Below are 17,139 nucleotides of genomic sequence, written 5' to 3'. Positions count from 1 at the left end.
CAAGGTGTGTTTAGTTACTTGACTTGCAGAATGCATTAACTCTTGTAAATCTTTAGATTCTGCCCAAGCAGGAAGGAAAGACATTTTTTGTTCAAGGAGTTCCAAGGTATGTTGCTGAAATTTCAGCATATGGAGCTGACAATTTAGTGCCCTGACAGCAAGAGTAGCTGAGGTGTATACTTTTTTACCCCATCTGTGCAATGCTCTGGAATCCCTGTCCGAGGGGGTGGGATTCTTAGCAGAGGTGGCTTTAATCCCTTTTGGCCCTTGAGAAATGACCTCAGAGTCAGCAATAGGATTTTTAAAAGGATATTTGTGCGAGTCAGGGACTCTATAGTACCAGTCTGGTTTTCTGGGAGCAGGAGGAAGGGTGTTAGAAGTCAAGCTGGATTAGAGGAAACCATCCTCCACAACATCCAGAACTGGGGGGGGGGGGATGGCCAAGGGTCTGTGTTGTGGAAGATCTAGGAATTCCCCGAGTCTCTTTTTAGACTGAGGGTAGTCCCGACTCTTCCCATTGTAAATGCTCCCTTAAAAGTATGCAGGGTTTCCCAAAGGGAAAAATCCTCTGGGGGAGAGGCTGAAGGAATGGAATCCTCTGCATCAGAATCCTCATAAGTGCAGAGGGGTTGCATGTCTTCATATTCAGATGCATCAGATTCATATGGCTCTTGTTCAAAGCTACAGGGGACAGATCTCTTTTCCTTTTGGAGGGGGTTTCTTGGTTTCCCCTAATCAGCAATGATAAGGTCTTCCACCATTTTAAACATTTGAGACTGAGGCAAGGTAGCAGGCACCTGAGAGTGGGTCGTCAGTTTCTTGGGTGTGGTTCGTACCCTGGGCCTAAGGGCCTTGGAAGTTTTAGAAAGAATGGTAGTCGCGAAAAGAGACGTCGGTTTGTGTTGAGATTCGGTAGTGCGAAGGACTTCCTCGGAAGCAGAGGTGCCTGCACAGTGGCTCCGGACCCATCCAAGGTAGAGATGACTGCAGGATCCCTAATCGAAGAGGTTTGCAGTATACTGGACTCAGAAAGGGTCTCTGTGGTGGCCTGTGAATCAGAAGTGGGCATCAGGGGCTGCGAAAGCGCCTCACTGAGTACCAGAGAACTGACTAGCTTAACGGAAGCGTCGTCAGTAGGTTTGGACCTGTGCGGTCTGTCTTTACATTTTTTTCAGATGATATACTGTCGGATGGCTTACTGAAGCCATATCGGAATTCGAGGACTGTAAGCGAAAAAATCCGGCTACAATAAGGGTCTGATGATGGATAGTTCTGGCACTGAACAAAGAACAGAAGCAACAAGGGAAGTCGTGGTCTGGGCCTAAACAAATGACGCAGTAAGAGTGGAAGTCTCGGTGTGGTATTTGCTTTCCACAGGTGAGACAATTAACTTTTTCTGACATTGGTTAGTGCAAGAAAAAAGGATCCCCAATGGGGTTACTTACTTTTAAAAGACTTCAACTCAGACAAAAACTCAGCGGCCGACTGGTACTCGTGCGAACAGCATCTGCTTCAGGCTCCATGGCAAGAAAGAATAATGTAATGGTGTCGGCTGCCTTACTTTATACTACTGATGACCTGACGTCAGTCCTCAAGTGACAGCAACCAATGCAGAAATGCTAAGTCTCTTGTATTCAGGCCGGCCAAGGGCTACCCTGGCAGGGATAAACCAAATGTGATGACTGCAACAGTGAAACACGAAAAACATCAGCTGGTGTACTTAGCTCAGGCAAGTCCATGTAAACTCTACACCTGAGCTAAGCCTCTGAATACTCTTTAATCCCCCACTGAAAAACTTCCAGAAGGGCGTTTCCAAAGGATAATTCCTCTAGTTGGGAGGAGGAAGAAAGGGTATCATTGACACCTGAATTACAAGCTTCAGCAAAGGGATCTGGTCTACAAAAATCAGTATGTCTACTTCTGTATCTTGGCAGTTAGAACCATCAAGCCAATTGAACCAGTTAATCAGCAGTAGCGCAGAAAGTGAAGGAGGTTGAAACACTCACTGTACTAAGCTGAAACAAGCTGGAAGGCACTGATTTCGTATTCAGAGTACTGTGGCTTCAAATACAGCCACACTGGAGGATTTGGATTGCAGGTGGGGAACAGAGACTTCAATCCATTTTCTGAAAATCCCCTCACTTACTGAAATCCTGGGGACCCTGCACTGCTTTTCTGTAATGAGGGTACAAAGCCTTTGAAACAGAAGAGCATTTGGTCTCAAGCAGGCACAAGAAAGATGTCGGTCAATGAGGACAAGTGAGACAGGCCTTGCCCAGGACAGCCTCTAGACAGGGAGCTGCAAGAGCGACTCTGCACCTGGAGCTTGCTGGACCCAGAGAGGGGTCATCAAATGGGACATCTTCACTCTCCTGAAACTGGTCTCCATATCTCTTAATGGAGTGCTGCTTTTCTGGTGGAAGATTCCCTGGAGCCTTTGTCAGTGCCATAGCACCAAGGAATTAGGCAGATGTCCCATGTTTTAGCTGCAAACTCTTGGAGAAACAGACACTTTCTCTGGATTCTTCATGGGGAGAACAAGCACAATGCAGACAGGAGTCTGTCATGCTTTGGGCAAAGGCAAAATAAGCACCAGCAATAGAAGTCTTTGTGGGAAACCTGCTTCACCTTAAAAGCTCATGAATTTGATCTACAGTCAGTATCAGACATTACTTAAATTAGCCCTAACAAAATACGAGAAATCCCTTATGAGGAACTTAAAAGGCTTCCGCAAGCAGGCCAAATGATGAACTTGTGACTCTGCAAAACATACAGCTATGCAGCAATGCAAAACAAGAAAGATCTGAAGACACCATTGGCTGATGAACAACTTATACCACCCACCACCTTACATTCTGGTGGGAGAGCCTCAGCCAATGGCCTGGGGAATGTAAAGTTCATGTCAGGTGATCTCAAAACTGAGGACTATCCCAATGAATACTGTGAAACATCCACTAATCTCAATTAAAACATAGCTGTTCTAAACACATATGCAGTAAAAATTTGCTTGAAACTACCTGATCAAGTGCTCACAACTAAAAGATTTGGAATCAAGTACAACAGAACTATGTGCAAATGCTACCAGCAGAAATCTGAAAATGTGTTTTTGCAAGGTTGAGCCCCCTGAAGGCATTAAACAAACCCCAAACAAAATCATGCCACCCTTTCTGACTATCTTTGGGAATGGGACAAATATGCTTTAGTCTTCTGACTCTTCTTAAGGACATCAGCTTTAACAAACCTCGGTGGCTCACAACAGTGCCTTGACTCAATCACTGTATCAGGAACTCCCTAAGATTTGGGGCCCCCTAGACCCCTCAGATATGATCAGCTGTATCTCCCTTTCCATGTCTTTGCATGAAAAGACTTTAAGCCTGCAAAAACTAAAACACTGCTCACGATTCCCTTCTGGGGTGAGAAAAGTAAACCTATATTTTTGTCTGTGACTGACAGAGCTGCTTTTTGTTCCCTGCTCCAATTTGTTTTTTGTTTTAAGAAATTTCTTGGCCTGGTGTTTCTGTTCTATGTGAGAGGTAGACACAAATTATTTAGGCTGCACATTTCACGTTTTTTATTTTTTCATTGATTAAACTGTCTCGAGTGATACTTAAATGCTCAGTGAAACTCTAGCCCTACTTAAATACTCAGTGAAATTCAGGGCCTTTGCCTTTGAAAAGATTTCAAGCCTGTATAAAACTAAAGCACCATGGTGATTCTTTGCTGTGTTTCCCCACCCACCTTGCTCTTCGTTGATCTGCTTTACAAACCTGGAGATTTTAAGCTGCCTACCTCTACTGTAAATTAAGCTTAAGCTCCTCCCTTTCTATATTGCTGTTAATATCCTAAATTATTTGACTTTCATTGTGTTTATACTGAGAGAGTGTATTTTGCCTCACACTCTCTGTTCTGCTTGATCTGACTTAATTATCTAGCTAGCTTTTGGATAAAGTAGTGCATTTTTACACTCTAGAAAACACTTGTCTTTACATCAAAAGAAGTCAGTGGATTTTCCATCTAGTGCACTGGGAGGTAGCCTAGTCTGTTTAGGTTGGGGAAACAGCTGAGATTTCTGAATGTAGTTTTATTGGCTGGAGGTTTTACTAATCAGATTATCTTGTTTTTAGTGCCTTTATAAACTTTGTACAATTGAGTGGCTTCTTGGCTCATTTATTTTAAGGAAAATACTTTTACTGAATAATGACTTTTATAAGCTGTTTAAAGTACACTGCTGTATCCATATCATTAACTTTATCACAGCATTTCACTCCAGACACTCCTTTACTGTACTTTTACATTAGTAAGACTGGGATTATTCTAGTGGCAGTAGGTGCTTACCTGCTATATCTGAGCTGGGAAATGTACAAAAGGGCTCCAAGTATAACTTGCACTGTTCTAATACCTAGATAGAGTAGACTAGATTTAGACCTGCTGAATCTAGCCGGTTATTCATACACTTGAGCACTAAACCAGTCATCTTACATTAAAAAGGGCTCCCCCTGCACCCTTGTTGCAGAAGTGTGTAGATCAAGCCATGTCTGAGCTGGCGATTGCTGGAGGATGGTTCATTGTGTGCTTTCCTATTAGTAGATTAGCTTACAAGTGTTTTAATTTTGCCTGCATTAAACTCTCTTTTGTGTGTTGCAGTACACTGTGCAACAGGGGTTAGCAGTGCCCTGTTCAGACATAAATACCTTGAAACTCAAATGCTCCCTATCATCCATAGCCTTCAACAGAACAAGCAACTTTGTTAGTCTTAGCACAAAAGTGATCAAAATAGCCCACTCCCTTCCCTAACAGTACATATGGTAAAAACCTGCTATAATAGATGGGTAGTTTCCCATCACTTCACTGGCCGGCCTGATTGACATGGGCATCCTGAGCCAATGTAGTAAATGCCTCATGTATACTGACAACGACTTACTCCTAAAACAAACAAATACCCTATGTGAGAGATGTAATTACACCATGAAATTGGAATCAATTCTCTCGCGCAACAAGAAACAGGACATCAAACAGGTTGTTAGCACATACACTTCACTCACCTCTCTCACAAAATAAGGTCATGACACACAAACACTGAGGTAATGATTAGAAGCCTACCAAAAGATCATGGATCTCACAAACATGAACCACTTGCACACATTGCTATGTAAACAGAAACCACTATGCACAACACATACGATAGCTTCTCAGCAAACAAGCCCTTAAGGCAAAACACCTCAAAATCGAATGTCTTGGTCATAGGTGACTGCATAGTGAGACACACAGATGTCTCAACCCCTCACCAGGCTGGAGGAGGAGAAAGTCATGGTCAGCTGCCTGTCAAGTGCCAGGATCCGTCAAATCACATATGCACTGAAGTCGGTCAACAAGTACTGTTATGATTCTGTTATAGTCAATGTTGGGGTGAATGACTTGAAGGTGAATGACCGACAGGGAAGTAAATATTGTGGGTAGAAATAGCCAGGGAATTGTTATGGCTAGGCTTGTATAGGCCCTAGGGCCGATAGCCTAGTACCAGCCTATGATAACTTGAGATGTACCGTCCTGGACTAAATGAATAGAGACATGACTGAACTCAGATTGTGTGCCCCATTCAGGTAAGACCCTAGCCCTAAACAGCATTCTACCTTCACCCAAGATGATGCCACAATTGTTTGTTTGTGTCTTTCGGTTTTTCCCGGTTAGGGGTCGCCACAGCGGAACTCCGGTCTGCTAATGATTGGCAGTTGATTTTTATGTACCGGCTTGCCAGGCCTGACACACAACCTTCAACGAAGGTACGCCCATTCACGCATGTCTCCATGCATAAGACGCTCTAGCTGAGAATCGAACCGGACAGCGTCTTACTGTGAGGTGACAATGCTACCGCAGCAGCAGCACCACCACCATGGGTCAAGACGATGCCAGAATAAAAAGAAAAAATGATAGACTTCAACAATTGGCTTAGCTTGAGATGTCATTCCAGGGGGATCCAGTATCTGTCAGTGTGGAAAGACATGGTCAGCAGGCCATACTCCTTCGCCAGAGATCTTCTATACCTGTCTCCTCTAGGCTTTCAGGCACTTCCTCCTCCATAGCACCTTTTTTAGGCAATGTCAAAATAACAATTTCAAACATAAAATCCACCTGAGACAAAGTCAAGGTTCTGCTGCTTAATGCTAGAAGTCTAAACATGAAACTGCACTCCCTGAAAGCACTCTTCACCTTGGAAGATGCTAATATCAGTGCAGTCACTGAGACATGGTTTAAGGCTACAGAGAGCACCCCGGCCATGCAAGGCTACAATGCCTTCCACATGTTCAGATCTCGAAAATGAGTGTGAAAGAACCAAAGGTGGAGGTGCATCCATCTTCAATAAAGTCAAGTACACCTCAAGACTGGTCAAATGGCAAGACTCTCTCGAACTACTCTGTATCCAATTAACTATATGCAAAATACTCTACCACATCATTGCTAGCTACAGGTCCCCCATCATGAACCAAGAAAAGCACACCACCTACATGGATTTATAGGAGTCACTCGCCATACAGCCCAACACTTTAGTCATGGGAGATTTCAACAACTGGATGACATGAGCATGAACATGCTTGGCCAGAGGTTCCTGGACTTTGTCGATACAAGCGCTCTAGAACAGATAGTCTGCACCCCCACAAGGGGCTCAAATATCCTAGACATAGTACTCGCCAACATGGGGGTCACTGCACTCCCCCTTGAATGAGGCAATCCCTGGTAAGATCAGACCATGAATCAGTCTCTGGACCTGTCACTACCATAGCAGCAAAAACACAAAATTTTCCAAAGCAAACTACAGCCTACCAAGTGATGGTATAAAAAGATTTATACCACTCGAAATCACAGACAATGACGCCTATGCGGGGGTGTACACAAATACCTTGTATAAACACTTAAGCAACTGTACAGACTCAGCTGCACCTGACCGGATTAAAAACAAGTCCTCAAGAAAAAACAAGCCACCCTGGTGGACCTACAGTATGAACAGGTTATATAACAAAGGGAAGAAACTAATGTCTAAGAACAAGAGGGAACTAACTCAGCAGATTAAGAATTCCCTCCACTGCTTGAACAAGCAAATCAAAATCATGCAAAGTCCTCTATCTCTAAGCTAAGGATAATCATAAGGCATGCTTTAACTACATCTGAAATCTAAAAGGGAATACCCAGCTATGTGCCAAAATGGTAGTAGATGGTATCACTCATACCGTACTGGAGGAAAATGCCAACCTGTTAGCTGACAGATCAGGGCAAACTTCATCCTCGCCCTCATCAGCCATACACCAAAGCATACCTGGCACCAGTCCTCTGCCTAGTATCTCTAGATATCACGTCATATCTGCACTCCTCAAAGCCAAAAGCACAGCCTCAATGGGACCAGATAACATCCCAGGTTGCTTATTACGTAATCTAAAAGAGGACCTAGCAGATCCACTTGGTGTCCTCTTCAACCACAGCCAGAGAACTGGCTTTGCTCCAGCAGTACAGAAACAGTAATCCCATGCGCAAAAAGGGGCCATCAACTGACCCTGGGAACTACAGACCTACAAGTCTAACCAGCCACATCTGCAAAGCAATGGTAAGAATCATCAGGGACCTTGTCAACAAGGACACAGGCAACCTTCAAACTCTACAGCCAACCCACTTTGGCTTTGTTAAGGGTTGATCATGCTTACTAAACCTAGTAGACTTCGAGAAAAGGCCCTGGATGAAGGCAAGACAGTGCATACAGCATACCTTGACCTAGCCAAGGTTTTTGACACAATCACCCACTCAGGTACCACTGAGAAACTCTCCCATCTGGGGATTAACCCTTACGTCACTAGATGGATAGCCAACTGGCTCACTGACAGAACATGTAAACGTTGTTAACTCCACCTCTACCAGTAGACGCAGTCACCAGTGGGGTACCACAAAGACGTATGCTGGGCCCTTTACTGTTCTGAATCTATTTCTTTAAAGTCCAAGCTAAAGTAGACTGCCTTTGGCTTACCAAGTCTGCTGATTGCAAATTGGGTGCAACCACTGAGTCACCCAATGACGTTAACCTACTACAGGAGGGGCTAAAGCAGACAAATGACTGGTGCCAAAGCCACGGACTAAAACTAAACGAAAACGTGCATTAGTATCCCCTTTGGCAAAGGGGATTTCTCTGCTAATTACAGTACTAACAAGCACCCTCCAAGTTCAAACTCAATGCTGCAAGACCTGGGAACACAGGTAGACAGCAATCTGAACTACAACCACCAAGTTTCCACAGTGGTAAGGAAAGCCTTCTATGTTATGCATCTCATAAGTAAGGGCATCACATCCAGGTCTAAGGATGTTATGGCTCCATTGTACTCTAACCTCATCAGACCATTAATAGGAGTACAATGCTCCCTTCTGCATGTACTTCACCAGACACCTGCAGCAGCTTGAGAGATCATAGCGGTTTCTCAGCAAGAGAATACAGGGCCTCCAAACCATGACTCCTGTGGACATACTGAAAGCCCCATCACTGTACTCTATTGTATAAGCTGGCTTACATGGCAGTCTCTGACCCTGCCCTGATGTAAATGCTGTACATCAGCAAGTCAAATGGCATAAGAGTCACTTCCTCTACGGATCTTAACCCAGCCTGTGACATTAACAGAAAATGCTGGAAAGACGTACATCTCCCAGAGACTACAGCTACTCTGGAATAAACTTCCAATTCAAGTGAAGCAGAGTTGCTTACTGACCCTATTCAAGTGAAACCTAGACAAATGGATGGAAGACTGCAAATTCACCCTGGGGGTGGCACCCATGTTCCTCAGGGACAGGGGTAGTCAGTGCTGATCACAAACGTACTCCAAGAATTATGTCCCACTAACCAAGGACAACTGAGGCAACTTGGGATTAACATCACTAAGCTTATAAGGGCTCAGGGCCACTAGCCTAGTAACCTCCTATGAACCTACAGTGGATATAAAACGTTTACACACCCCTGTTAAAATGCCAGGTTTTTGTGACATAAAAAATGAGACCACAATAAATAATTTCAAAACTTTCCCCACCTTTAATGTGACCTATAACATGTACAATTCAATTGAAAAACAAAGAAATCTGTTGGGGGAAAAATATAAAAAAATAAAAAACGTACAATACGCTGGTTGCATAAGTGTGCACATCCTTAACTAATACTTTAAGCACCTTTTGATTTAATTTAAGTATTCCGTCTTCTCGGGTAGGAGTCTATCAGCATGGCACATCTTGACTTGGCAATATTTGCCCACTCTTTCTTTCAAAAGTGCTCCAAATCTGTCAGATTGTGAGGGCATCTCTTGTGCACAGCTCTCTTCAGGTCACACCACAGATTTTCTATTGGATTTAGGTCTGGGCTCTGGCTGGGCCATTCCAAAACTTTACTTTTCTTCTGGTGAAACCATTCTTTTGTTGATTTGGATGTATGCTTGGGGTCATTGTCATGTTGAAAGGTGAAACTCCTCTTCATCTTTCTAGCAGATACCTGAAGGCTTTGGGCCAAAAGTGACTGGCATTTGGAACTGTTCATAATTCCCTCCACCTTGACAAAAGCCCCAGGTCCAGCTGAAGAATAGCAACCCTAAAGCATGATACTGCCACCACCATCCTTCACCATGAGGATGGTGTTCTTTTGGTGATGCAAAGTGTAGTTTTTGCATCAAACATACGTTTTGGAATTGTGGCCAAAAACTTCAACCTTGGTCTCATCAGACCATAACACATTTTCCCACTTGCCTTTGGGAGACTTGATGTATTGTTTTGCAAATTTTAGCCAGGCCTGGAATTTCTTCTGTGTAAGAAAAGGCTTCTGTCTTCCAACCCTACCCCATAGTCTAGACATATGGAGAATACAGGAGATTGTTGTCACATGTAGTACAACCAGTATGTGCCAGACATTCCTGCAGCTCCTTCAGTGTTGCTGTAGGTCTCTTGACAGCCTCTGACCTGTTTTCTTGTCCTTTCACTAATTTTGGAGGGACATCCAGTTCTTTGCAACGTCACTGTTGTCCCATACGTTCACCACTTTTTGATGACCGTCTTCACTGTGTTCCATGGTATATCCAATGCTGTGTTTTTTTGTACCCTTCTCAATGAGATACTTTTGATGCTTTGTAAGCTTTCTGTGAACCATAGATTTTGCTGTAGCAGGCAACTGAGTAAATGTCAGGAAAATCCTACAAGGACAGCTGAACTTTATTTGGGTTTAACTAGAGTCTCTGATGGCAGGTGTATACCCACGAAGACATAAATGCTGTAATTAAATCAAAAGGTGCTTCAACAAAGCATTAGCTTAAGGGTGTGCACACACAACAAAGCATTAGCTTAAGGGTGTGCACACACAACAAAGCATTAGCTTAAGGGTGTGCACACACAACAAAGCATTAGCTTAAGGGTGTGCACACACAACAAAGCATTAGCTTAAGGGTGTGCACACACAACAAAGCATTAGCTTAAGGGTGTGCACACACAACAAAGCATTAGCTTAAGGGTGTGCACACACAACAAAGCATTAGCTTAAGGGTGTGCACACACAACAAAGCATTAGCTTAAGGGTGTGCACACTTATGCAACCAGCGTATTTGTATGTTTTTTATTTTTTCCCCTAACAGATTTGCTTGTGTTTCAACTGAATTGTAAAGGTTATAGGTTACATTAAAGGTGGGAAAAGTTTTAAAAGGATTTACTGTGGTCTCATTTTTTTTATAAAACAAAAACGTGGCATTTTAACAGAGGTGTGTAAACTTTTTATATCCACTGCATAACTGTTGAGTGTTCGCAAATGCTTGGAGGATATGCAAAAAGCCAGTTCCATGGTGTCCTCTGACAGGGTTGCAGCAGAGGGATCCAACATCAGCACTACGCAGTCTTTAGGAGTATAATCCACCTTGAGTGAGATATCTGGCACAGCCTGAACAGTGACCGTAACAAACCTTGCCTTTTTGGCCTTTTTCCTAAGAGGCATCTGCATCTCAGGCCAGATAGATTTGGCTGTGGTACCCAGGGTGAACAACTTGAGACAGTGGTTTTCAATATAAACAGAAAGAGAAGACAGATGACTGTGAAGAGTCTTCAGCACAAACACCTTACAAACAGAACACAGTGTGGTTCTGCGCAGCACCTAGACAAAAATAAACACTTGTCATGACAATCCTTATGGGGAATTTGCCTCCCATACTAACCTTTCCCTTTCTTGGATGACATTAACTCTCAAAAAGCACTATAAAAGAAAAGGAACCACAACAGGGTCCTCTTCAGTGGCAAAGGATGAAATGAAGATGGTGTGGGTTATGCCAGTCCACATAAAACAATAAGACTGAAGGTCTCTCTAAAGCAATGGTTATTTAATGGAGGGGGCTCACTGACCTTGCAATTTCTAAGGTCATAGTCTCTGGTCATAAGAATCCTTGTAGAAGCCTATGAGGGAAGGAGCTCCATACTACTCCATTAGCTACAGGCATGTGCTTATGCACAAACTCATTAATGGGCAACAGTATGTTAGCTATCTACTGGGTGGTTGGTGAAAGAATCAGTGCATGAAGTTAGAAAGAGGCCTGTGCAAGACCTGCACTGGCACCTGTCAATATTCCCTACCGGACTGGACTTGTACCCATGACCAAGCACTCCGAGATCAAATGTTTTTCGTCCTCTAAACCTTGACCCACAAGTCCTAGTGCAAGATAAGCTGCTCAGCATGACCCAGACTATTGAGGGTCTTGGGTTCCTCCCATGCTCCTAGTAACTCCACCCATTGCTAGGTGACTTAAGAGGCAGCTGCATAGGTTCATAGGTTCATAGATTAGTACTAGGCTAACTGCCCTTGCGAGACATTTTAAGCTTAGCCAATTATCCCCAGTGAGATTCAAACCCTGTGCCTTGCGTTTGTAAGGTAAACACCTTAACCATTAGGCCACCCTCCCAACCCAAATAAATTCCCACTGTCAGTCTCGAACCCAGGACCTTGGCAACATTAGTCTGTATGACCTACCACTAGGCCAGGCTTGTTGGATTTAAGCTCCAAACAGTACACCAGGAGTAAACCATTTCTTACACCCTGAAACATTACCCCAGTGTGAAACCTGGACATCTCTTCCAAGCCCCTCACTATCCACAAAGCTGAAATACTGATGCAAGCTGCATCCCTATTTTGTTAAGTACTAGTTCAGCCCTTGCAGAACCTTAAGGATTTTTAGTAACTTACCTCTATACTTGCAATGCTCTGGCACAAAACAGAACTTTAGTCCTTGTGACAGTCCTCAAAAACTGGAAAAACTTGTTGGTCCCACCACTGATTTCCAAATGATACCTTTCAATCACTCCTATCTTTTAGATGATAAAGTAGGCCTCACTGCATCCACGTGTCAGAAATGAACTGCTGGCACTTACGGAAGTACTTCATGTTGTGCTCTTCCCCAAAACTGTACAGACAACGGTGTGTGGATCATGGCTTACAATCCAGTTTGCAGAGAGAATTAGTGGATGTGTGTCTATGCATCAAACATGGGAACTTCTTGCTAATGTATTTCAAGATCTAGATCTGAACATGTGAATGTAAGAAAAGAATTTGTAAACACAGTGGCCATTTGCGCAAATGTGGACATCACAGAGTGCATATGCCCAAGCGTATGCACGTGCAACACAGCATACAATTTTCCAAGATAAATACTGAACTGTTACAGGTGTGTGTAGAACAAACCCACACATAAGATCCTTTGAGGATGATCCCAAATATTAGATAATTACCTCTTTGTACATACTTGTAAGAAACTATTGGGAAATTTGGTATACAACACACAATGTGAGATCACACGACTGTGGTAACAGCAGTTAATCTACCTTAAAAATGATAAATTATGTTTCACTTTTTTTTTTTTTTTTTTTGCAGTCTAAACTTAAAAACCAAGACCAAGCAGCTTGCAAGTCTACCTTACCTGTAAAAAAAAATGAATTTTATTGTACGTTTTAATTATGCAGGCTAAATTTACAACAGCTTTTTTCCATGAAGCATAGATCAACAAAATAAAGTACATTCTTGCAAATGTAATGCAGCAAGACTTTCATGGCACTTTACCGGAGACAGGTGTAGCAGAAGCACGACTGATAACTTACCAGAGTTGGCATCTTGATCCTGAAGCAGAGGTACTTGGGAACTGTGTCCAACTGTAAGAACACAAAATGGTGTACAAACCACTTAGGATTTATTATGCAGGTACAGCAGGGCATGCAAAAATGATCTGCCAGTAATTAAATGCAAGTGATTACAAATTAGCTTCAGAGCAAGCCGTGGCTCTTAAATGCAGGTGATAATTACTTAACAGATGCACAGCATGTCATGCAACACTAAAATGCAGGCGAGTGTCAGATATTAGACAGACAGCAAAGTTATTTTTATAACTAGTAAAATGTAAGTAGAGAGACAATGTTTAGTCCAGTAGACTGCACTACTTAGTTCTAAAAACATACGGGTTATTCTGAAATAAATGCCCAGTAACAAAAATCAAGAAAAATTAGTACTTCTGCTGTGAGGTTATTATTGACTGAAACACTGTTGCCCAGCTTTGTAGGTTAATGCTAAAAAGTGTGCAAGACTTGATCATATAGCATTGTGTGCCAAGCATGAAAATGTTCATGGATTTTCTCAGCTCTGCATTTAATTTCTTCCACCTTGGACTTGGATTCCATCCACCTTGGTAAGATTTGCTCTCAGGGTGACTGACAATCAACTCCTTGTTGATACTGCAGTGCTCTCTCTTGCCTATATAATGTTATTTTTTAAGAAAAACTAAACAACAGTAGTTTCTTATAGTACAGCTATGTGTGCATCCCCAGTTTAGTACTGTATTTTACTTGGTGATGTGCACATAAATCTCAATTTACACACACAACATTCATCACACACAGTAACAGAATGTACTATTTAACATGGCATCTACACAGAAAATTATTACAACCTTCAGATAAAGCAGCAGGGAACAAGAAAAACTTCCAACCAACTCATGTAATGCTGCCCCCATCAATAAAAATTGCACAGATGTAGTAAGTAAATACAAATTAAACACAATATAAACAACTGAAAACAAAATCCCCTCTCTGCGAGCATTACTGTACAACTCTAGACAAAAGCCAAATGGCTACTCACAAAAAGATCTAACCTGCTTTTAGGATATCAGCTGTTCAAACGACTCCAATTCCATACATTTACTTTCCTCACACCTCTCAACTTCATAGCACCAAAAAGTCAAAAATAATGGGGGGGGGGGGTCAAGGGCCCAAAGACTGGTACAATTTTTAAAAATTGATCTTATAAACCTAGAAAAGTTAACAGTTTTTACATTAGCATTCGTTCTCTGACGGGTATGAAGTCAAACTCAAATGGCTGTCATTATTTTGTGACTTCTGTCTTCAATTTGCCAGAAAAACAGGTTTTATGTGGACCAGACTAAAAACACCAGTCAAAAATCTGGACGTTCTGCAAAAATCTGGGCAGTTAGCAGGTATGACTCCCCTTGCAGCTAAGACCATGAAAAAAACAAAAAAACTCTTCATACAACCTGAGACACTACTCAAGCCACACCAACTCTCATTACCACTAGAGCCAAACTCCACAGCACTGCACATGCTTTCTACTCTCATGGACCTAGTCTTTGGCAAGCTCTCCCCATCGACATTAATGAAAACAAAAAATTCCTAATGAAGAATGCAAGTCAAAAAGTACTTCTTCATCCAAGCCAAATGTTCCTGCTTCAACACAGGTTCATAGGAGTGTACTAGGTCAATGGCCCTGAAGCCTATATAAGCCTAGCCCAAGAAGATTCCCTGGCATCATGCCACCCAAAGTAAGTTCCCAGTGCCCCTGTCAAGCAAGGCCACTGAAGTGATCCCGGGATAGTTTTTACATTAGGACACATCACCTAACCTATCTCTTTACCAAAGGCTCTTCTCAAGATTCAATGAAGACTGACCCACTTTAGAAACTAATGTATATTATGCATTGCACTGTGCTTGTTCATTGTACTATAGATGTACTTTTTTTTCTATGTAATATGTCTGAACTGTTCTTACTGCTTACATTTGTTTTTTTTTTTTTTTTTTGTTCGTGAAAGGTTTAGTATTTCACAGGGTTGAGACTGAAATCGGTCAATATTTATCAGTGTACTATCCCAGTAAACAAATAGAAATAAATTACAATAAAACAAAACAATGGCAAGTATTCAGACAATTCTTACTTCAATCCTCTCCATCAAGCAACGTATCATTATCATGTCCTTAAGAACTTGTAACTAAAGCATATCACTTGTCAGAAAAGTGACATGTTCTATCATTTTTAAATTAGCAAGAAACAAGTTTTACTTTTGTAAACAGTCTTGTGATTGGTCTTTGTCCTTGAAACATAATCCATACAATGTGTTGTAAAAGGCTAAGTATCCAGGGGTCTTGTTCATGAAATTAAACAATATCGGAATGCAGTACATTACAGAAAGAGGTATATTTATAGATAATGTCAAATTCAGGCCAGACTGGCTATTTGAAAGCTCACGCACTAGAACAGCAGACTTCAAGGAAAAGTCAGTGCAACAGTAAATCAAGTACACATTGTAACATTCAGCTAACAACCACCTTACTCAAGTCAGGTGCCTGTCAAAAAACTAATAGTAGTGGCTTTATTTTACTTTGTAGGGTATCATTACAAGTCTTGCACCAGAATGCAATGATGTAGGTGTGCGCACGAGTCTCTTTCATACACATGCATAAAGATAGTTACTACATATGTCATCTAGGAGACCTAGCCTAATATCCCAATTGCTACACAAAGTACAGTTGTGTACCTACCATAAATGTAGATGTTCGAGTGTATTCACTGTTGCAGTCATTACACTTGGGTTATCCTGCTGGCAGGCTATCCGCAGTCGGCCTGAATTCCAAAGTCTAGGTCCGGCGTTGGTTGCTGTCGCCTCTTCCCTGTCGTCAGTGCGCCAGGGGTATAAATGATGCAGCTGACGCCATTTTCTTCAGTCTTTCTTGCCGTGCGGTGCCCGAAGCAAAAGCAGTTCGCAAGTGAAACACGATGAACATCAATGTCAGATTAAGTGACTGGCTCTGAGTCACAGACAAGGTAAATGGAGTCAGTGGGACTCTAAACCTGCAGTACACACCATAGCTCACTGACAAACTCATTGCCCTAATCTGCATTAACTGCTAGATACACATTGCTGAATATTCCGTTTCAGTTCTTCCAGTTAAATACCCCATAAGAAAAAAAATGGAATGTTGTATATAAAAGCTCTTTTTAAGTGATTTATATACATGTAATCTTGCTCCAAACTTTAACGTACAGGTTTACTAAAATGTGCCATAATGTTTCCAGATTACCTGTTTAATCCCGTTAAGGGTGTCATAGGGAGCTGAAAGCCTATCAAGCACTCTCTGGTAACATGACAACAAAACTAAACTTCCTGGAAGAAGGGGTACAAGTCTTTTGCAGGGGACATGTACACAATTAAAAAAACAAACATAAGCTCACTTAAAAGCATCCAACAGCAGTATCTGAAAATAAAACTCCTTCACGGCAATTCTGACTCGCCCATCACTAGATGGGAACAGACGGCAGTTTGGTTCACTGTTAACAGCAACACCTATAGATGACAGGGTGACTGACTGCCCACAGAAGGAGACTATTAGGCCCAGACTGTATGACATGTGCACTGTTTCACCAGGAAGGCAGGTGTGGTAGCACAGTCTATCAGTTCTGAGCACCAACAATTGTGGCATCCAAAAATATATATTTCCAATAACAGACATGTTCTCTTACTTTAATCACTACCAATTATGCTTCAAAGAGGATAACATGTACATAAAGATAAAAATACCTGACCATCTGTTTACTTAAAAGCAGAATCATTTTATAAACTTCAACAACATTTAGTTTAAAGGTACCTACATATTACAAGTCCATCCATATTCAAGCACAGGATGAAGACTGAAATGCAATACAAAAATTAACCAAGATAACAGCAACAAGCTCCTTACTTTGTAATGACATAAATAAGCCAAAGTCTGAACTAAGTTGCAAATTCAACAACTATGCTTAATTGCAGCCTGTTAGGATCTAGTATAGCAATA

General features: G+C 42.0%; 1 protein-coding gene across 1 annotated transcript in view; it reads right to left on the bottom strand.

The window, feature by feature from the left end:
• The window catches only part of LSR (lipolysis stimulated lipoprotein receptor), a 734,631-nt gene that overhangs the window by 170,530 nt on the left and 546,962 nt on the right, over positions 1-17,139 (bottom strand). The window contains exon 6 of the mRNA XM_044079331.1: positions 13,129-13,179. Coding sequence (XP_043935266.1) covers positions 13,129-13,179 — 51 coding nt within the window. The remainder of the gene's footprint in view (positions 1-13,128; positions 13,180-17,139) is intronic.

Source organism: Protopterus annectens, chromosome 8.part0, assembly GCF_019279795.1.
Source record: "Protopterus annectens isolate FY-2018-M chromosome 8.part0, PAN1.0, whole genome shotgun sequence".
Classification (NCBI taxonomy): domain Eukaryota; kingdom Metazoa; phylum Chordata; order Ceratodontiformes; family Protopteridae; genus Protopterus; species Protopterus annectens.
This window is presented reverse-complemented; position numbering and strand designations above follow the sequence as displayed.